We start from the raw sequence: 22,944 nt of genomic DNA on the forward strand, positions 1-22,944 counted from the left end.
AGAGGGGGGGGAGACATAGAGAACGAAATAGAGAGATTTATAACAATATTACCATGACAATTCAGACTTACAAAGATAACGTGTAAGGATGTAAGGTGCAATTATACTGTAATTTCTGTGCAGTATAAAATGGTATGTATTCTCACTGATGCACTGGTGGGGGCACCATGCTGTTGCTTCACCACTACATGATATATCACTCCGTCCTCTTCCTCCTCCAACACAGTAGACTGAGGAAGAGAGAAAGTATGATTCAGTAAAATACGTGCATAATTCATACTCTCCCACAAATCTCCCACTGTCATCAAACCATGATTTATACGGAAAATCTAGTTATTCATGCATATCTCAAGTTTCTTTGACCTACCAAGTCCAGAGGACAGTACCAAGTAGTCTTCATGGGCGAAGCCTCCACCTGTGGAATACAACAACATACAATAAATATTAATACTGTAACATGATATGAACAAAATGACCAGAACCAGAACCTCAGGTTTTAGCATAGCATAAAACCCTGACGTGCCCATGAAGCATATTATGTTATTATAATTGTATAATAATAAACATAAATATTTAGGAGTTTCAAAGGGCAAAGCAGTTTAACAGAAAATATCTGAATGGGTTGAAAAGCGAAAACAAACAAAAATGGGTGAAATATCACCAGAATCTGATAAGGTTGTATATGAAGTAGAGTATGTCTTAACACAAAACAATACACAGTAAATTGTAAATGCAACTAAACCTATGGATCACAACATCTTTCATATGTTTTGGAAAACAAACAATGCATCATTTCAACAGAAATTATAACATTCCATGAAATACACTTGCCATTTGAATACTTGCAAAACAGCTGTGATACTGTACTGAAATGACCTGCTCACAGTTTCACTGAACCATTCCATGAAATAGGCCTACTATGAGTAAAATAACGAGACATCCTAATGTACCTGGGGGGTAATGCATTAATGGATATATCAGTTTACACTTCCCCTGCCATTGACACCCATGTAACTGTGGTTTTCCATGCTGAAAAATGCATGAGAAAACACAGTGACATCATCAATAGTCTCTACTGACCTCAACAATCCATACCAGTGATACAAACAGAAGTCAGATTCTAGTCATATGTGAATCATTCAACATGTATAACCACCCCCCTTAATTAAACCATAACAACATCAACAGAACAACAACAATATCAAACGTTTAAAATCTATTTAAGGCATTGCACAGCCTCCTTTTGCATTAATTTCCCCTTCAGTTGAGATCCAACCACAATATGATGATAAGCAATATCCAGGTCAACATATAAGTGCAAATGCATTAAGCACAAAGCAGGTCATATTGACCACTGACCAGACAGTTCCGCAACAACTGCTGTATCCTATAATGTGTCTATCAATCTCCTTATTTGACATGCGGAGGTGCCTTCTATAACTACTTTCAGTAACCACTTTCTCATTCAAATCAACTTGAGTACCAAAGGGCCATGCTCAGTTAATGTATCATTTGCATTAAAAGTGAAAGTATTCTATTCAATTCATAGTCCCTCTATTATCATGGCATAGGGCGGCAGGTAGCTTAGTGGTTAAGAGCGTTGTGCCAGTAACCGAAAGGTCGCTGGTTCTAATCCCCAAACCGACTAGGTGAAAAATCTGTCGATGTACCCTTGAGCAAGGCACTTAACCCTACTTGCTCCTGTAAGTCACTCTGGATAAGAGTGTCTGCTAAATGACTAAAATGTAAAAATGTAAAAATAGGTTCAGAACATGTTGGTCTACCTACTGATGTAGCATGTTTCTGTTGTTGATCTCATATCTGTCTGTTGCTCTTTCTCTTTCCCACCTATCTGTATCTGATTGACATTGACCCAAAAAAACACAAGTTACCTTTGTCTCGACAAGTCCAGACAGGCTACAAGCCTTTAGCTTCTTTGAGAACTTCACAAGAAAGCCACAAACACCATCTTGTCCACTTTCTTTCATCTGCCTTTTTAGTTTCCTCTTCTCTCCTTGACCGTTGTTTTTCAATGACGGAGGGACAGGATTGTATGTCTTTATCTTTCAGTTTGTCTGGCTCTCGGACATAACACACATAAACACACCTGAAGCCGTCATTAGGTAGGTTCACCCCCTCTGTGTGCCTACGTCACATGGGCACACCCATAACACACACAGAGATAGACGTATACAGACGTATACACACACTCACACTCGCTCGCTCGCACACACAAACACACACACACACACACACACAGGAGAGGGATGATATAGTATTAGACTCACCTGTTGAACACACAGGGGACTCACATAGCCTACACACAATGAGAAGGCCTGCAGCTATTGGCTCACAATACCTTCTCTCTTTCAATCCCTCCTTCCCTCTCTCCCTGTGTGAATGACCTACATTTGTTGCTAAACCTGTTTGACTACATCTCTTCCCACAATGAACAGAGTCAATTTAGAGGCAGACCTAACTGTCTAAACTCATCCTCCATCATCAATATTTCAACAAACTTGCCCTGAGGATCATTACATCCTCTGACACTGACCTGTTAATATATGTCATATGCTAATGACAGTTCATAAATGTTCCAAGTCAACTAATAAAGCAGGAAGCACGCCCTGTTTACTCAACGGGATAACGACACTAGCGGGTGAGCACATGTTGACACACAGGTGGAGACTTTCACAGCCTCACAATGACAGACTGGTTCAGGCTACAGCCTGTCAGCACTAGTAGAAGCTAGGTCTGGCTGTTAGCATAAGCAAATGTTAGCATGTAAACCAACTGTAGCTAGCATAGACTACTAGCCTTTGTTAGCCTGTGTGGCTCTGTTTACAGGCACCTATAACCGCACTGTCTGCACACATATGACTCTATGCAACAGACAGAAGGAAGGTTGTGTAAGTATATGGACTGCAAACCAGTTGAAGATGATTTCTAGCCTTGGTTTATTCAGCTCAATGTACACAGAAAGAACATAGAAGATAGAACATAGGACTTTTAGAGATGATTATTTGTGTGTTGTCATCAATGCTAGCCTACGTCAGGTCACATAAAACAGAGAAGCCTTTGTACTGTGGGCCTACAGTAGCACTGTGCATTCAACTAATCAGGGTGTTATTAACTAGGCTAACAGCACAGTCGCTGTTTCTAAGAGACTGCAGTTGTAAAAGCGAGGCAAAATACAACTTGTTTACATTTTTAACATAGGTCTACTGTATGCCTACTTTCCCATGTTATTATGTTTTTGTCTCAAGCAGTAGGTCTAAGGTTAAGTTTACCCACAACTCTTCCTGGTACAGTTAGCTACAGTATAACCACTTCCTTGGGACCATCCGTGTCAACCTCAACCAACCACAATCACCACATCTCAATCTGTGAGTGGCGATGGAACCGAGAGGCACCAATGAGGATGTCTAATATTGTGGCATGTACTGTAACAACCCCTACAGTGTTTCTGTTCTACCATATGCACAAAATCTTTGAATCTTTTCTAGTGTATTTTCCCCAACAATCGATACAAGGACTTGGCTCATCCGCTGTAAGGAAAAGCTGGCTCAGGGAGAGGATGAAAATAATCATGAAAGTAAGTGGCTGCGGTTCATTCCATGAGAAACATCTTGATAAGGAAATGTGCTTGACTCTCCTCAGATACTGTATCATTCAAATCTCTAATTTTGTCTGCTCATGTTTACAGATTTTGTCTAATGTTTTCTTTCGTTCGCCCACTTTTTCCATTGTTGCTAGTTTTAACTCAATGGTTATCCTCTTTATGTGGAACCTCTCTCATGATTCAACATGTTCCTTGTCTCTATATTTTCATCTTTCCTCGCCATAGAGGAAGTACATTATGAGCAGAGACAAACACAGGAAGCAGGATGTGCTGTCGTGACGAGCTGCTATTTTTTCTCCTTCTCTTTCCCTCACAACCCGGCCTCCTCTGACCGCTACGATGGGCATCGGTGCAGGGGGAAAAAGCAGGAAGAGCCTCACAATCTCTCTATCTTCACCCCCTGTCTTTACACAGTCTCAAGTTCTATTTCCGTCACTTGTTCGTCAACATCAGACATTTTGGGCTTTGTCCCTTTAAATAAGTATCTAAGGTTGTACAGTATGAGCAAATGGGTATGTGAGCAAATGGGAGCGTATTGTCATGTGAAAGCGTAATCCCACCGCTGACACCAATATTGTTGACTACTTTACACAGCAATACAATTGGGGCTCGTAAATATATCGTCTGAAGTTTTATTTAAAGATGCCTATTGTTTTGTTTTGTGCTCCCTTGCTCTCCCTCTCAGGCTCCCACCCCTTCCTTCCCATCTTTCCCCGCTCTTCTTCTCACGCTTTCATCTGTGCATCCCATGGTACCCTCTCTACCCTTTAAAGTGAGCCCTGGTGGTATTCTGGTCAGAGCTGCTCTATTTCCTTATTTCAAAGTCTTATCTGAAATCTCTTTTAAATCTTTGGTTCATAAGGTTGTTTTAACTATCAGGGTTATATCGGCAATACACTTTGTTTCTTCTTCAGAAAGAATATTCAATAGACTATATGGGTCACCACAGCACTGTGTGATAAACCATATGCCCTATTTTAAGATAAAATACTATTGAAATGATTCCACCAAGCTATACCTGCAAAACAAATGTTGCTGCTGGTAGCTCATATCTATGAAACCTGACCTAAAGAACATGTTGCACTGTGTGGAAAAGTTTAATTGTCTGCAGGGGGGTGGATTGTCGTTGTGAGGCCTGACCCCATTGTCTAAGCCCATCCACATGCATCTAAGTTTCCCTCATTAAAGAGTGATCAAGTGGCTGGATTCAATTCCACTTGATAGAATGTCCTCTGAAACCCGGCCTATGATATCTGAGTGGAGTGGGGGAGGTGTACAACACATAACACATAGACCCACCAGCTGGCAGCCACCCATAGATTATTTACCACGAGGCTGTGCAGTGGTCATGTCATGTGACATAAACAGAACAAGAGGGATGTTACCACTGCAGCTGGTGTCAGAGTCAGTGTGACTTCTTTTTATAGCCCCGGGGAGTTTCTTGAGACTGCATGCTAAGTGAAGACAAAGCCAATGAGACGATCATCATGTGCACTATGCACTAAAGCCAAGTAGCAAGTGTATGAGAGTTAGTCAGTGGAAAATTATGGAGTTCATTGATATTTAATTAAGAGACAATAAAGTAAATGGAATCACGTTTTCATCTTAAATTGAACTGATACGGTCTGCAATTATTGGGTGAATATAATGATTTGTCAAATATTTTTATATTTTGGATTAGAGCCAAAGCTCAAGGGCACATCAAAATTTTAGCGATGAAATTACATAGGTCTAAGTGTCATAAATGAAGTAGTATAATTTCTCATGACACATTATTTACTATAAAAGAGGCGAGAACTTACAATGGAAACAATTATATGTGTACTTTAGGGTTGAAAAGGAGTAAAACCCACACATTAGTGACAGAACAACAAGGCTGTGTGAGTAGAGTAGAATAACCCAGCAACTGACTGCCACAACTAGTCTGATAAAACCTTTACAGCCTCTGTCTCGGCCAATGGAACATTAAGAAAGGTTAAAAATCATGAGAAAAACACGCATGCTGTCAACCTGTCCAGGTTTGCACACTTTCAAACAACTTACACAACCCTTTCTGTTTCAGGTGAATTCAACTGGATATAAATAAATACTGAATTACAATAGAACATACATCTAATATGGTCATAAAAGTAATGTTTAAGAAAGCAACATCTTAGCAAAAATGTTACAGTAGTCTACTTGGAAATCTCAAGACATTAGCTTTTTATTCAATGTGTGGTGGTCAAACATCATCTCATTCACTGGCAGGTCTTGATGGAAAGTACCTCCTCTTTAGTGTCTGTCTTTTAAATCAAAATGACTGAAATCCCTGAGGCTCTTTGAAAACCAACCGACCGCATCTGCTGTTTACTCAAGGAACTGGTAAGAGAGCCCTGTTACCACGGTTTCACAGACCACTGCTCTAATACCCTAACCCCCTACCCTGGTTGGTCTGAGGAACGTGATTAATTTTAAAGGGCGACCCGACCAAATTCACATAGAAATGTAATTTATACATCTGTTATTCCCATTGAAAGCAAGTCTAAGAAGCTGTAGAGCTGTTCTATGTGTGCTATTTCTATGCTTCCCGGTCTTAAGTTTCATTTTTGAGACTTTTACTTTAGATTTTGTACACCAGCTTCAAACAGCTGAAAATACAATATTTTTGGTTATGGAAAATATATTTCACAGCGGTTTAGATGGTAGAATGATTCTCTACATTCCCAAACTCGGTCCTGGGACCCCCCCTTGGTGCACGTTTTGGTTTTTGCCCTAGCACTACACAGCTGATTGAAATAATCAAAGCTTGATGATGAGTTGGTTATCTGAATCAGCTATGTAGTGCTAGGGCAAAAACCAAAATGTGCACCCAGGGGGGGCCCCAGGACCGAGTTTGGGAAACCCTGCTCTACACTATACTTGCAAATTATTAGAATTTTTGCAGAGCGATTTCTGCATAGTGCATCTTTAAATTATATGACACAGACGTGTTTCTGTACCAAATCATCCATTTATTGGATTCACCATATCAGGTGAATTAATATGAGACCACTGGAGAAAGTTTGCTATATGAGAGAACAGGTAACAGTGCCCTCCATAACTTTACAGGTATTAAAGTGCAAGTGCACCTTGATGTCTCTCTCAGCACAATGAAACTATTACTGTAGTTAATTGCCGTGAATGATTTACTTACAGTACATGTTCCTAATCAAGCTAATCAAATATAAAATCACTTCCAACCTCAGAGGAGTCCAGTCCAGTACTGTCAGTCACTTGTCCTGATTGGCTGCTGAGGGGAATATCGTCAGGCGCTAAAGGCCGGTAGCCAATAAGGGGTACATCCCTTGACTCCACCCCTGGCAGGTCCATCCCACCTGTTCGCATATTACGAGGGATCATGGTGCCTACGGCTAGAGACACAAAATAAACAATAGGCACATATGGGGTTAATTGGTTATAATTTCAACTTCAGAAAATGAGAGTAGATGGCACAGTGTAACCAACATCATTTTATAGTTCAGGGACTTTAATCAACTCTGAAAGGCATACATAAAAAAAATATATGTATATATACTGTACAAAAAAAGTATTGTGTACCAAAGCTTTGGTGGTAGCAGGTCAATTAGCAGTTCATTTGTTTACATGATTTACATTTCACTGTGCTCTGCTCCAGCATTGAATTTGAATGCCAACTCTTCCTTCCCTTTCCCCTTTCCCTCCCTGAGATGTGGATTGCCATGATGATAGAACTCTTTAAAACACTGTTTCACTATAGGGTAGGAGGAGGATGTTGACATGTACCACTATATCTATTTAGAGACTGTAGATACTAATTGCTGATTCACATTAATGGAACTGTTTTATCAATTTTTTTTGCCAAGCAAGTGTGGTGTAGGCTACTGTGTATGAATGTCCAGTATATGGATATGTCAGAAGACTTGCTGTTCTTGTATGGTTCATGTCATTACTTCAATAACAATGCTAAAGGTGCTTAAATAGGTGGAACAAACCTTTTATGTTTAATATTTATCTGTATAATTAAGAGTTTAGGCTACCTGTTATACATAGCTTTTTGTCTGTGAAATGAAATGCACTTTTCTACCTTACATGCACTCATAAACTAGCCTTTTATGGGACACTAATCAACTCAATCACGTCATCTTTGGGAACATGGTACTACACTTTCAAGTCTATTTCAGTCTTGAGGCATGCATATAATTAGGCCTGGTGTTATTTTTAATTTTTAAATTGGTCATAGGAAAACATATCTGTAAAGGTTGTCTATATACTGACTGTTAGTTTGTCTTAACAACCAACCAACCAACCAACTGTTATCCAAAGGTCTGAATAACTTCCATTCATGACATTGCTGCCTCCATGACGAAGGCAAACATTACATTTTGGTCTGCATGAGCGAATCCACACTGTAACTAGGCTACATACAGATGGTCACACCCCAATTGCATATGTTCCCATTCAATTCAACCAACCGATGGGTGGTGCTGTATCGACTTCTCAACCAAATTGTGTTCACCTCCAATCATAGGAAACAAGACACTATGGATATTAAACGGAATATGATAATAAAGTTTGCGTGTAAAGCATTTGTTTCTTTAGTAACCAAATACATAAGGTTTAGGCCTATTTATAGAAGGCCATATTCAATGTTATGAGGGCCCTGCAATTAAAGAGATGATGAAATTACAAAGTGTCATTCATGGCTATATCGTGTGAACGAACTTACTGGATATTGCGTGTCCAACTGTGGTCAGCTAAATTCCGCCAGCATTGGATAGCTGTGTTGTCTGCCTCCGTGGAATATACGGTAACCGGTTAGTGGACGAATGTCGCGCCCATCTGTTCCAGCACCGACGTAGGAAGAGTCTCTCTCCCGCTCTATCAGTATCTGTGTCCCCCTCTGGTCGCCTGTCAAGCTTCTATCGGCTGATAGCAGCACAGCACATTCGTGTGCCGCACACTCCCTTACTGCTCTCTCTCTGTGCTCTGACGGCGCAGTTCCTGTAGATGTGTACACAGCGCGTTTAGCAACACAGCCTACACTTGTCTCACTGGCAGAGAGAGGGGGAAAAAGTGGTCATCTCGGAAATATAGTCTATGTAGTGTACAATATGAAAAATGTCCAGTCATCTATGGGCCACAAAATCCTAATATTGGATCTGTAGAAAAAAAACAAAAAATATTCGAAACAACAAACAGAAAGTAGAGGTAAATTTTAAAAACATTTCCAAAATGAAATTGACCCAAACACTGCTGGAAGGTATTAAAGGGTGTCATGCCCATAGGGGCCACAAGGGTGTGTGCCCCCTCAGATTTGTCATTTTCTTATTTGTTTAAAAAAATGTATATATGTAAAAATATATATAAATAAAAAGGTTCTTACAAGGTGCACCACAGAGCAAATATATGCTAGGCAGAACGCTAGATACTGTAGTTCAGGGATCATTAACTAGATTCAGCCGCGGGACGATTTGTTCTTGAGCGGATGGTCAGGGAGCCGGAACATAATTACAAATAATTTGTAGACTGCAAATTGACCGCATGAAGCCAAACAGATATTATATTTGACTAAAACATGATCATTTCAAACCTTGCTTACATTTGTATAAAATGACATATATCTCTATATTATGCATGGTAATACTTTGGAACAGATTTCCTAAATTAAAATCACTTGGAGTTGATTTGCTGGTGTTTTTACAGTCTTTTATGTCCAACAATAAAAAATAAAACACATGTTTTTTCTTTTTTTCTTTGAAAACTGGAGGGGCCAAATAAAATCACTCACGGTCCTAATTCGTCCCGCGGGCCGACAGTTGGGGAACCCTGCTCTAGTGTGTGTGCAGTCAGTATCAACAGTAGAGGAGGAGAGAGAGAGTGTTGATTAACACACAGCGTTTCCTTTGAGTTTAGCTGCCGGTGATGGACTCGCAGGAGGTATGTTTGTAAATTAATTTGATCAATCTATTTAGCCTATTGATTCCTTCTTGATTAATAAATACATCTACAATGTTTTGTTGTTCCTCTGTAATACTAGCCACCTAGCAATTTTATGAAGTTGGCTTTCGCTAGCCAGCTAGATACACTACATGGCCAAAATAATGTTGACACCCCTTCAAATTAGTGGATTCGGCTATTTCAGCCACATCCGTTGCTGACAGGTATATAAAATCGAGCACACAGCCATGCAATCTCCCTAGACAAACATTGTCAGTAGAATGGCCAGTACTGAAGAGATCAGTGACTTTCAACGTGGCACCGTCATAGGATGCCACCTTTCCAACAAGTCAGTTCGTCAAATTTCTGCCATGCTAGAGCTGCCCCGGTCAACTGTAAGTGCTGTTATTGTGAAGTGGAAACGTCTAGGAGCAACAACGGCTCAGCCGCGAAGTGGTAGGCCACACAAGCTCACAGAACGGGACCGCCGAGTGCTGAAGCGTGTAGCGCATAAAAATCGTCTGTCCTCAGTTACAACACTCACTATTGAGTTCCAAACTGCCTCTGGAAGCAGCGTCAGCACAATAACTGTTCGTCGGGAGCTTCATGAAATGGGTTTCCATGGCCGAGCAGCCGCACACAAGCCTAAGATCACCATGCGCAATGCCAAGAGTCTGCTGGAGTGGCGTAAAGCTCAGTGCCATTGGACTCTGGAGCAGTGGAAACGCGTTCTCTGGAGTGATGAATCACGCTTCACCATCTGGCTGTCCGACCGACGAATCTGGGTTTGGTGGATGCCAGGAGAACGCTACCTGCCCCAATGCATAGTGCCAACTGTAAAGTTTGGTGGAGGAGGAATAGTAGTTTGTGGAAGGGACTTTCCTGTTTCAGCATGACAATGCCCCCGTGCACAAAGCGAGGTCCATACAGAAATGGTTTGTCGAGACCGGTGTGGAAGAACTTGCACAGAGCCCTGACCTCAACCCAATCATCCTTTGGGATGAATTGGAATGTCGACTGCGAGCCAGGCCTAATCGGCCAACATCAGTGCCTGACCTCACTAATGCTCTTGTGGCTGAATGGAAGCAGGTCCCCGCAGCAATGTTCCAACATCTAGTGGAAAGTCTTCCCAGAAGAGTGGAGGCTGTTATAGCAGCAAAGGGGGGACCGACTCCTTATTAATGCCCATTATGTTGGAATGAGATGTTCGACAAGCATGTGTCCACATACTTTTGACCATGTAGTGTATGTTCCCAAACTCCCAACCTCATAACTAGCTACCAAGCTATTTCAGGCTATTAATCAAGTTAGAGTAGCTTGTCTAACTATCTTCCCTTGCATGACTGCTGGCAAGGTTGCTAGACTTTAGAAAAGCAAGCAATTACTAATGACTCACATTCCTTTCAATATTTTACCTAGATTTTCGTGGAGATGCAGAGAAGCATATTTAGGGCTATGATACTATATACTAGTGTGGTAGTTGTACTAAACTCCTAAGGTATAAAAGGTCTTAAAGAATCAATGTGCATCATTCATTAAAATAACAATTGAACAGGTAAAGAGGTATGCTTAGATAACCTATGCAGAAAAATAGACATATTTTTAACATAGTCATAATGATCATGGCTTTAGATTGCAGGAAAAAACTGTTTCAGGTGTTTGAAAAATGAAAAATTCTCCAATTTACGGAGGGGGGAACAACCCCCCTTTATAATAATGGTTCCATGACCAATGTTCCCTTTAAGCTGTGTGTGCGCAGGCTCGCAGTATCCCAGAGACTGCCATGCAGGGTGAAGAAATATCAGCCCATAGAGTGAAGCACGAGATTGAACTTCACTCAACTTTCTAGAGTTTTCCCTGTTAGTTAACACTATTAATGTTTCCCTTTACTGTGGCAATTGTGATCGAATCAACGCAATATTAGCCACTTTCAATGCAAGATACTGAAACAAAACTAACTATGCAAGACTTAGTATGCAAAACTAACTATACAAGAGATTTTGTTGTAGGCAGAACGCATCGGAGTAGGATTCTATTGCATTGACACGCACGACTCAGCCCATACTCTAAACAGACCTGTGCGGCATAACCAATCAGAGCTGCAGTAGGCCTATATGCAACTAGACCAATGCCATATATGGATCTGTGCCATTTACTTTGAACTGAACTGTGTTTACAGCATGAGCGGTCGTGAGTAGATGCGCTTGTTTTGAGATCAAGGCGAGAGTGCCATTGATTTGGTGCATATCCTTTGCTAGTTAGTGAGTTTTCCAGGTTAAAGATATTTTGTGTTCAGAAAAGGGGGGGGATGTCAGTCAAAAAAGAGTAAATTTGTGTGTACGTGTGAGAACATTTTGAGAGTAGTGATCTATTTTTTTGCCAATAGGCAGAGGGTAGCATAATTTGTCTGATTCTCTGTAATAATGGTATGGGAATAATAATGCATTTTATTTTGTAAAGTGGTTTCTTGTATCAAACAACACAACAACATGTTCAGTCACCTCCTTGTCTGAAGGACAAGTGGATAAATGTATGCACTCACTAACTGTAAGTCGCTCTGGATAAGAGCGTCTGCTAAATGACTAAAATGTCAAATGTAAATAAACAGGTAAATGTCAAGCCCTATATGTTTTTTTCAAAAGTCTCATGGAATGTAGGCCTACATTGAACACCATACATTGGCTGCTACGGTAGGCTGAATGATATAACAGTTATTTCCATGTTAATATGTTAAGGAATGCATTTTCTTCATTGTTTTTGATGGTAGGCCACTCTGGTAGGCCTACATTATGATCAAATAGCCACAGTAGCCTACTTGGCCACTGTTAAAACTGTAACTTAAAGCGGGTACACCCTCAGGGTTCATAGTAAACGCGCGCTGGAAGTTGCACATAATGTTCACAATGTTCAAATTTGCGCTCAGCAGACCTGAAATTTGCTCAGTGCCGAAAAAAATGAGAGGGAACGTTGTCCATGACACCCCTGGATGTAATTATCATAATGGTGCTCATTTCCTTCAATCTCTAGAAGCTTATTATAATATTCTTAATTAAACCCTTCTATAGACACTAGCCACACTGAGTGTTGACTCGTTTTTATCAGACTGTCTGCTTCCCATCTGCTCCGTCTCATGACAGAACTGCTCACAAAGCCCCGGCTGTGTGTGTGAGAGGCATCTTTATTCCCAAAGGGAGAGCACATGAAAGGCGTCAAGTAGTCAACCTTATGACCCCTGCACAAGCCCTGTATTAACATGAATAGGGGTCCTTTTTCTCTTCTGTGATGATACTAAAGTTGGGCTAATGGGCTCACTATCCTGACTTGGTAAATAGTGAATCTTGTTGTGAGACTGCTAGGAGCATAATTCAGTTTTGCCATTATTCAAAGCAACCCACATCCAAATGCTAATGACACATTCCAAACATCTGTTATCGCACATTTATGTGAATTGATCTGTAGTTCAGCTAAATACCACCACTGCATTTCTATTAGCCTACCACTACACTACACTACTGACAGAGCAGTGTATTAAGAGGTGCAGTGTGCTCGCCATCTAGTGTTGCCAATGAGGAACTCTCATTGTCATCCTTTAGAAATGCCAGTGGCCATTTTGAGCACAAAACAATATTACCATATGCTTGATACATTCATTTGACAAAAACAAGCAAATGAACAAATACATATAACCTAAAGAGAAAAATAACCCCATGTGAAACACCTCATCACTTATCAGTTGTTTGACTATTCAATTATAGGCTATGTTGCCTACTCATAACATTGACAGTGCTAAGTTATGGTATGACACTTTTAAATGCCCTTTTATCTGCCATTCATAAATTATATACATGAACATGTGTGCAATTTCTAGGACTCATGATTAACCAATGGTAAATAATTACAATTGTTACTCATTCTGACAGATGGCAGGCATTGGTTATTACCATGTTATGTTATCACCCAGTTGTTAAACAATCACAATGAGTTGTATTATACATATTGTATATTGCAGCTTAAGCTATATAATACAAATGTATCGAAATATTAAGAAATTAGATAATTCATGATTACATTATGATTATAGTTTTCTTCTAGCTTACCAAAGCAAGGACACTATTTATTGTGCAATTTACTGAACGGTAAAAAAAAGAAAAAAAAGAAGTGAATAACACGTGTGAGCGCAGCTTCTACTGGCCCTTTTAAAACTTTATCCAGGACTCCAAACTTGCAGCACCCTTCTTTGGGAGGTACCAATTAATGAGTTATGTAAACTTCCACTAATTGGCCACTTAAACTCCAGAGACTATCGTCGTCCGCTGATTTTTAACTGGCTTTTAGCACAATTTAGTTCATTCTACCGAAAACACAGCTTGCCTTGTCATAACGGTTTAGAGGTAATTTCTTCGGATGTTAAGGTGTTCCCGCCGCCGTTGCCCGGGTCCCCCCTATCTCCCTCCCACTCTATCTCTCGGTGTTTTATGTCTGCGTCACAACAAGTCGGTCGAGAAAGAGGCAGGGATGATGGCGTCTCTCGCGGGTTGATTCTCGTGCTGCTCTGACAAACACGCTTAATAGCATCAATAGGTGGAGAAAAGAGAGCAAAGGCACGGGAACATGACGAAACGACGTCGCGGAGGACAGACAGAGAGAGACGGACGGACCGACGCTGTCTCACTGACTGCTTGACTGACATACGCGCTTGGCACAGACACATACATGCACATCCACTTTGGCACACACGTAGGCTTCACATCCAACCGGGCACTAATTGAGACGAGAGGAAAACAGAAGAGATAAAATATTTCATGTCAAGTCCGCACAGGAATCGCCGTGACCCCAACGGAGAGGAGTTCGAATTGACAGGTAGCTATGGCTCTCTGTTCATCCAACTACACCGTCTATGTTAATTGTTATTGATATGAAAATGCTATTATGTATCATGTGTCTCTTTGACTTGAGTGTCTGCACTGGAACAAACGCTGGATGTGCAGAGATGATGTCCATAAGCTACAGTGATTCCTTTCTATTCAAGTTTGTAGTTTTAGATTTTCAAAGAGGATACAACACACAAGTGCATGATAAAGCAAAGTATAGAGGCGAACAGCGGTGTTACAATCAAACTACAGTGCAGTCATCATGCAGTGGTGTATGCATTTGCTCACATGTGTGGTGTCATAATGGTTTGTCCTGCTCTGTGCATGGGCACTTACCCTCATCATTACATCTGCTGGATTCTGACTGTGGCTATGCTGGGTTTGTGAGAATGTAACCCCTTATCCACTCCAGCCCAGTGCCTATGGAACGATAAGGCCATAAACCTCTGTCGTCAATGGCAGCAAAGTATAAATCGGATTTCCATTTCACATGAGCCCCCTCCTCTCCCTCTCCCCCTTCTCTCTCTATCTCTCTCAATCTCTCTCACTCCTCTTCAGGATGGGGGGAGTAAGTGAAGGGGATGATGTGTTAGCTCGATGGAGTGATGGACTACTGTACCTTGGCAATGTGAAAAGAGTAAGTGTGTGTGTGTGTGTGTGCGCGCGCGTGCGTGCGTGAGTGCATTTTAAAAGTATTCTATTTAGGTTTGAGTGAACAATCCCACTCTCTTTCCATCCCTCTCCTCAGGTAGATGGAGTCAAGCAGTGTTGTCTGGTAAGATTTGAGGACAACTCGGAATTCTGGGTCCTAAGAAAAGACATTCACTCTTGTAAGACTTACAACTTACACTTGTTTTTCTCAGTTAACACAAATAATTTAACAGAGGGTTTTTGGGCACTGCGGAATTACGTTTGAATCAAAAGTATTATCCCCTAAAATTAGGATTAAAATATTTAATACATATCTACCCTTTCTATTGCTAGGGGACTAATTGAGGGTGCTCCAACTATTATCATATTTTAATCATCTTAATTTTTTACCTTACCTTGATTTACCTCAGGGAGTTTACAGAAATTAATAAAATGTTTTTCGATTTTTCTCTCTCAGCTTTGAAAAGTTTGTTCTTAATTTTATGCTCTCTCTCCATTCTGATCCATTGTAGTTCAAAAGAATGTTGCGCAATTAAGGTCTCTAGTCAAGGTTGAAATACAACATTCCCTGGAAATGTTGGCAATTCTGATGGGGGACTTTTAGGTGTAATTGGTGTATTAGAGTGTATTTATGAATTTATTAGTGTAATGACTCCATAGGGAAATGGCGCCCCCACGTAGTTTGTGTAAAGTGAAGGGAAGCACAGCCGAATATCCACTTGTCAAAAGGAGTGAATTCTGAAAGGGTGCGGGAGACATTGAAATCAATGAAGTGGCAAGGAAAATAATCAATATACATAAATTAACACTGTTGAGTGATCACTCACTTTCTTCCCCTCTCTCTCTGTTACTCACTCCGTTTCTCTCTTGCTTCAGTCTCAGTTGGAGTGGAAGAAGTTTGCTGTATCTGTGATGCCCCGCCTCTTAAAGAACCTCTCATCAATTGTCTTAAATGTCGTCACGGTAAGAAAACACAGCATGTTATGTACTATTCATTGAGGTATTTTCAAATAATAATTTATGACAGATATTTTTAAGAAAGAAAAAAACAATGACATCTATTTTTTTCTTCAGTTTTCTACCAGATAATATACACTGACTGTACAAAACATTAGGAACACCTTCCTAATATTGAGTTGCACCCCTTTTGCCCTCAGAACAGCCTCAATTCGTCAGTGCATGGACTCTACAAGGTGTCGAAAGCGTCCCACGTGGATGCTGGCCCATGTTGACTCCAATGCTTCCCAGAGTTGTATCAAGTTGGCTGGATGTCCTTTGGGTGGTGGACCATTCTTGATACACGCGGGAAACTGTTGAGCGTGAAAAACCCAGCAGCGTTGCAGTTCCTAATGTTTTCTACACTCAGTGTATAATATTTCATGAAAAGAGGCAAGGAAAAGGCCTCCATCAGTAACATATCCTCAGTATGTGAATTACAGTAAACACTCTCTCCATTCCATAACAGGTTATCATCCTGAGTGCCACACTCCGTCCATTGAGCCGGAAGCTGACAGCAATTCTTGGATATGTCGGCAATGTGTCTTTGCAGTGGCAACCAAGGTTAGACTGCTAATCTTTCTGTTTCACGCGCTGCCTCTTGGCTCAGGGAAAATATCCAGTTCAGACTTGTAAATGTTTTTATCTATCCGGAGGAAGCAATTTCAATACCAGTGTTGTGTTAAACAGTATTGTCTATGGTCAATGGATATATCTGAAGGAAACCACAGAAATGTTACAACTCTGTATTATTGACCATAGGGATTAGATACTCCTCTACGTTCTGCCTGGACATTTGACCAGTTAGTCAATGCATATTTTTTCAAGATGATACTGTATTATAGTCATTATGGTCAGTAATTCATGTATGCTCCAATTCTGTACTGTAGGTGTTAGATGATGGAGCGCTGTGGTTAATGGCTAATTGTTCATCGGTCAATGTCCATATCTCATTGACCTGACTTTTCTCAAGATATTATCTCACTCAGCTGAGCTACAATAAAATGAGATGAATTGCTTTTTCTGGTTAGTTCCCATCAAATGTCATCTATCTTGAATGTACTGACATGACAGTGAGTGGAGAGGTCGCTGTAGTGAATCGATTTGTCAAAATTGTCTTTCAGAGAGGGGGAGCCATCAAACGAGGACGGTTTGCCCGGCTCATGCAAATCATGAAACTTCGGCTGCCCTATCAGCTGTCATCTTTAGACTGGGACCCACAGCATCTGACCAACCAGCAGCAGTGCTACTGCTACTGTGCCGGACCTGGAGAGTGAGTGACACTTTATAGCTTCTAACAGAGTGGATAAATTATGTTATAACATTTTATAATTAGTGTTTAGCACATGTATTGTTCAATAAGCTATACTATTCCCTTTCCTTACCAACAAAAACAAATTGAATATTCATATTTGAACCCTTATGTCCTTTTCACCATTGTATAGCTCTACTGTCAAGACATAATGTGTTTTTCAGTTGAGTATTGCAGCCTCTTTGAAAAATACATAATATACTCTTGTCAGTTGGCCACCAGATGTTAGATATGTTTTAGGCCATTGGGGAGTGTGGTTCATGTTTCTATTTTCCAACTGCAGGTGGAACTTGAAAATGTTGCAGTGTGGAAGTTGTGGTCAGTGGTTTCATGAAGCTTGCACACAGTGTCTGACCAAGCCGTTGTTATATGGAGACAGGTGAGACAGAGTATTGTTATCTATAACCTTGTACTGTTTCTTTGAATTACCATTGTCTAACCATAACAGATAGGTTATTAAACTGGCAGTGGTAGGGCTAATGCTGTTAGTGTTAATTCCTAATAGCAGCGCAGTTGTTATTCTGCCTCTCTGTTGTCCAATGTAATGTGGTAGAGGTAAAAATGAATTCAAATGAGTCCAGTCCACTACATTATTATTGTCAGATTAACCATCTGTATTATCCTACTGGTTTAATGCCTATGATATACTATATTACTCATTGTTTCTGCATAGGAAAATAATGTTTGAGATTGATGGTGAGGTAGAATGTGGTGGGTTGTTACATCTGCTAAACAGGTGATGGAAACTGGGAAGAATTTGCTGACAGTAGCAACCATGTGCTGTGTTATGTTTCCATTGACTTTTATATCTAGTCAATCACAGACAAAAATAGAATAATAGGTTTTCTATTTCTTTCTGAAAGGTTTTATGAGTTCCAGTGCTCAGTCTGTGCAAGTGGACCAGAGACAATTCAACGGCTACCCATGAGCTGGTAAGGCTATACAGTATCTGCTAAGAGAATAATACATAATTTAACTGCAGGGAATATCACACTAACACACTCTTGAAAACCAGTTTCTTATGACAGGTTTATTGAGTCGTGTGGGTAGCAATATGTTAATTCCTCTTAATCAATCATGTATTGAAAAGCTTTGTGATGTGACTAATTATGAACTAACTACGTCTTTTCCTGGTGTATTTGTTGTAAATACAGGGTAGATTTGGCCCATTTGGTGCTCTACCACCTCTCCTTGTGCTGCAAGAGGAAATACTTTGATTTCGACCATGAAATCATGTCGTTTGCCAATGAGAATTGGGACTCTTTGCTTCTAGGCTCGGTATAAATATTTCCTCACATACGTGCTATGATGAAATGATGTGAAAGTGTTAGCTAGAGTCATTGGTTAGCAGTCATGTGGTAATTATGGGCTTTGATTTCATTAGCTACTTGTCATTGTTATTTAGCACATTTTAAATGGTAAATATCATTTGTAGTTTATTGTGGCTCTCAGGTTACTGCTGTTGCATTTAAATCAGTCATACCCTTTTTTTAATGAACTGTTCACAAATCACATTAGTAACTAACTACATTATCCATGGAAATGTTTATCTTTCGCCAATGAATGTCAACGTGTCTCTAAATGTGTTAACATTTGTTTCAGGCCACCATCCAGTGTTAATAAAACTCTTGATTTTCATTCCTCTCTGTCCCCCAGCTCTCTGACACACCAAGACAAGATCGCTGTCACAATCTGCTCAACGCTTTGAACTCCAACAAAGACAGGTGAGAGTTCGCATATGATGCGAAGAATAAACAGAAGCCACAGCTATGCATGACCAGATTTATGATAGCGTTGCTTCTGGAATTGGACATAAGGGTAAAGAAAATACAGTTAGTTCATTGTTTCTTAATTTGATATGATCAGTAGATAATAATAAGAAAACACAGACAATAATGATAACTTGTTTAAAAAAAAATGACTTTACAAAGTTGTTGTCTACAAGTTTTGAAAGTTGTCATTTTCTTTGTGATGTCATCCAGGTTTGTCTCTGGTAAAGAGATCAAGAAGAAGAAGTGTCTTTTTGGGCTCCAGGTCCGAGCTCCGCCTCCCCTGACCTCTGATTCGTCCCCCCTCATCACTGACCCGCCCATCAACATCACCCAACGGAGAAGGTCAGAGTAAGGACAACTTCTGTGATTTTTATTCTCTGATCATCACAAACACAAATCTCCTTATATGGATACATTCATTCTAGTAATTAATTACACATTTACAATAGTGAAAAAGAGCGGCACCTTGTAGACGGTGGTCTTTCCAGCTGAATAGGAACAACTGTTTCTAACTAAACAAGCACCTGTGTGCCTCATTAAATCATTAAGGGAAGGACACACTTATTTCACTCTGGTGAATATGTTTATAACTAATATTTTGATCAATAAATACATAATCTATAGTGTGTGTGTGCATACATGCGTGTACATGTGCATGTGGACATTGATTATCTTGCTAAACATTCTCAACACCATCTTCTCTTTCATGCTCTATAGGCTTAAAAGAACAAACACCACATTTATACCCTGACATAGTTTTCTAAGTAAAAACATTGCACCACTCCTCAAGTTATTGACTGTGTCTCTGTGTTGTTGTGTGGAGCAGCCCATTGTCACTGCCCTGCCAGAGGAGAGCGGTGGGGCCAGAGTCACGCAAATCAAAGCGGCGCATCATGGAGACACAGGTCAGTGCTTCTGTCTCGAACCAGGCATCAAGGGAGAGATCAGCCATCAGCCGCCCCCTCACTGCGTAGCAAAGAGCTGCCTGGCAATGGAATGACTTGTCAGTCACAATCAGTCAGTGTGTGGAGAAAAGGTTCTCATTTTAGCCAGTGTTGTTGTCTGTTTACATATTCTTCAACGCCTAGCCCAGCCTACCCATCATACACTATTGAATTGAAGCTGGTTTACCGTTTATGACTCGATCGAGTATGACAACATGTTATGGTCACGGGTTTAGAAATATATTTTTGACTATGAATAGAAAATACACATCCTTTTATACTACTGATCAGGCTGGCTCCCTTATCCTGAGACAATAAATGTTATGGAACGGTCGTATTTCAGCGAGCAGCACTTCCAGCAGACTGTTGTATCCTGAGCGGACATTAATCATCCTCCATCTTGGGGCAGGTTGGTTATCACAGGGAAAGTGCGAGGGGAAGGGACGCTGATATGCGGCGTCTGGGAGCGCTTCCAAGTGCACTTTGCAGTCGATTACAGTTTGGCCAGGTGGCGCTGGCACTTTGACAGTGCAGTATTGACAGAGCACCTCGATTTAAAGGGACAGCGTGCTAGTAAGGGGAGGGGATAATGCTAGCATACCACTGCTGTAATTACTGTATATGTTGTGGGTCACAGTCCAGCATTGGAGGGTGATAGAGCTGAGGGTGTGCTGAGAACTGAGGAAGCAAAGGATATATGGGATAGATTACTGATGTTTTGTTGTTAAGGGTAGCAAGCTCACACTGTAAGAAATGCTACCTCAGTCTCCACAATATGAATCTACTTATCATAGTCAGTGGACACCGCTTCAAATTAATGGATTTGGCTATTTGAGCCACACCCGTTGCTGACAGGTGTATAAAACCGAGCACACAGCCATGCAATCTCCATAGACAAACATTGGCAGTAGAATGACCTTACCGGCCGAGCAGCCGCACACAAGCCTAAGATCACCATGTGCAATGCCAAGCGTCAGATGGAGTGGTGTAAAGCTCACCGCCATTGGACTCTGGAACAGTGGAAAAGCGTTCTCTGGAGTGATGAATCACGCTTCACCATCTGGCTGTCCGACGGACAAATCTGGGTTTGGCGGATGCCAGGATAACGCTACCTGTCCGAATGCATAGTGCCAACTGTAAAGTTTGGTGGAGGAGGAATAATGGTCTGGGGCTGTTTTTCATTGTTCGGGCAAGGCCCCTTATTTCCAGTGAAGGGAAATCTTAACGCTACAGCATACAATTACATTCTAGATGATTCTGTGCTTCCAACTTTGTGGCAACAGTTTGGGCAAGGCCCTTTCCTGTAATGCAGGTTTAAAGCTGTCACGTGAAAATATGTATTTCCTTTTGGAAAGACTAGCCCTCTGTACTAACAAAGTTCAAGCGTTTGCAATTACATTACATTTTTTAAATGATATTTATCAAATGTTACTGTATGTTAATAGACCTTGGTTTTTATTTAGATGTATTCACAAGCAGTATGGATTATTCTACAAAGGTAACATTAAAGGACATGAACTGAAGTATCGTGTCTAATGTGTGATTGGATCGACTGATTTGGCGTCAAAACACTAGCTAATCAGTGTTTCTCCTGTGTCCAGCCTTGTCTGCCCCCGGTCCCAGCCACCCCAATAGATCTGGTGCCATGTTGCCATGGCTACGTAGGTGGGACTAACCTCTACAACTCCAGGAAGTCGGAAGAGGAGCTGAATTTGGGGTTGGTACTGTTATTGTATTGGTTACACTTGACATAATGTATAACAAGTAATAATGCATTGTACTGCATTTACAGAGTGTTACTGTTTTTTTTACATCCTCAGTGATTTAGGCTACCCTTATTAGGCAATATGTGGGTGTGGAAATGCATGCATACATTGTTGCTTTTTGTCACCGTTTTTTTTATCCCTGGTCTTTCCACAGCTCTCCACCTAAGAGGATGTTTGCCCTGTATCACCCAACCTATAACGGAGCCCCAGCCATCTCCAGAACCCTGCATCACTATAGGTCAGTATTAACCACAGCTCCTCTTGCTGTCCGGGGACTACCCTCAATCTAGACATCTAGAGAGGAAACCATAGCTGTGCCTGGATGACAACGGCAAAAAGTATGAATCGTGAAATATTAATCTCTCTCTCTCTCTCTCTCTCGCTCTCTCTCTCTCTCTCTCTCTCTCTCTCTTGCTCTCTCTCTCTCTTGCTCTCTCTCGCTCGCTTGCTCGCTCTTGCTCTCTTTAGTGCGGAAGACCCTTGTCGAGTGCCGCCCCCTTGCCTCCCCTTCTCCCTGTCATCGTCCCACCATCACCACCACCACCACAACAACCACAACAACCACAACCACCACCAGCAGCACCACCAGCACCAGCCTGGCCAGAAGTTAGATCCCTGCCCCTCCCTCCTGCTGCGTGACGTCCCTTCCTATCCGGGTGGCGTGGGGGGAGGGGGCGGGGGGGATGGGTCAGCTGCCAGGGGCTGGGGGGGCGGGGACGGGGTGAGGATTTTGGCGAGGCGAGTAACACCAGACGGGAAGGTCCAGTACCTCGTGGAGTGGGGGAACGTGAGCGTGTACTGAGAGAGAGAGAGAGAGAGAGAGAGAGAGAGAGAGAGAGAGAGAGAGAGAGAGAGAGAGAGAGAGAGAGAGAGAGAGAGAGAGAGAGAGAGAGAGAGAGAGAGAGAGAGAGAGAGAGAGAGAGAGAGAGAGAGAGAGAGAGAGAGAGAGAGAGAGAGAGAGAGAGAGAGAGAGAGAGAGAGAGAGAGAGGAAGGGGAGGATCAAAACACCAGAGTGCTTGGCAGCAAAGAGGGGAGATTGGAGAGGGCTTGAGAGAGAGAAAAATAGATACAGATA

General features: G+C 41.3%; 2 protein-coding genes across 6 annotated transcripts in view; one reads left to right on the forward strand and one right to left on the reverse strand.

Moving 5' to 3' along the window:
- Window positions 1–8,609, reverse strand: part of rgl2 (ral guanine nucleotide dissociation stimulator-like 2) — a 23,964-nt gene extending 15,355 nt beyond the window's left edge. For 3 of the 4 annotated variants that reach the window (XM_045226183.1, XM_045226181.1, XM_045226184.1), the window contains exons 1-4: window positions 8,346–8,609; window positions 6,842–7,011; window positions 368–415; window positions 147–230 (exon numbers count right to left, since the gene is read on the reverse strand). In XM_045226183.1, coding sequence (XP_045082118.1) covers window positions 147–230; window positions 368–415; window positions 6,842–7,000 — 291 coding nt within the window. In that variant the 5' untranslated portion in view covers window positions 7,001–7,011; window positions 8,346–8,609. Of the gene's footprint in view, window positions 1–146; window positions 231–367; window positions 416–1,892; window positions 2,176–6,841; window positions 7,012–8,345 lie in introns of those variants that run through there. The other variant, XM_045226182.1, reaches the window with a different exon arrangement.
- Window positions 8,610–13,845: 5,236 nt separating this feature from the next.
- On the forward strand, window positions 13,846–22,698 carry phf1 (PHD finger protein 1). Of its 2 annotated transcripts, none has more exons than XM_045226638.1 (15): window positions 13,846–14,416; window positions 14,986–15,064; window positions 15,176–15,257; window positions 15,955–16,041; window positions 16,544–16,638; window positions 17,199–17,347; window positions 17,670–17,765; window positions 18,250–18,318; window positions 18,541–18,664; window positions 19,043–19,110; window positions 19,369–19,506; window positions 19,985–20,063; window positions 21,704–21,819; window positions 22,023–22,106; window positions 22,337–22,698. In XM_045226638.1, exons 2-15 carry the CDS (start codon window positions 14,987–14,989, stop codon window positions 22,668–22,670), a joined length of 1,599 nt encoding a protein of 532 aa, XP_045082573.1. In that variant the 5' UTR covers window positions 13,846–14,416; window position 14,986; the 3' UTR covers window positions 22,671–22,698. The 2 variants fall into 2 exon arrangements, with proteins under 2 accessions (XP_045082573.1, XP_045082574.1); XM_045226639.1 differs by having other exon boundaries at window positions 19,369–19,500.
- Window positions 22,699–22,944: the final 246 nt, after the last annotated feature.

The sequence above is a fragment of the Coregonus clupeaformis genome, chromosome 17 (assembly GCF_020615455.1).
Source record: "Coregonus clupeaformis isolate EN_2021a chromosome 17, ASM2061545v1, whole genome shotgun sequence".
Taxonomy (NCBI): domain Eukaryota; kingdom Metazoa; phylum Chordata; class Actinopteri; order Salmoniformes; family Salmonidae; genus Coregonus; species Coregonus clupeaformis.

Coding starts and splice junctions, on each gene's coding strand:
- phf1 (XM_045226638.1), top strand. CDS start 14,987: ATGGGGGGAGTAAGTGAAGGGGATGATGTGTTAGCTCGATGGAGTGAT. Junction 15,065..15,175: donor ACCTTGGCAATGTGAAAAGA/GTAAGTGTGTGT, acceptor CCCTCTCCTCAG/GTAGATGGAGTCAAGCAGTG. Junction 16,042..16,543: donor TTGTCTTAAATGTCGTCACG/GTAAGAAAACAC, acceptor ATTCCATAACAG/GTTATCATCCTGAGTGCCAC.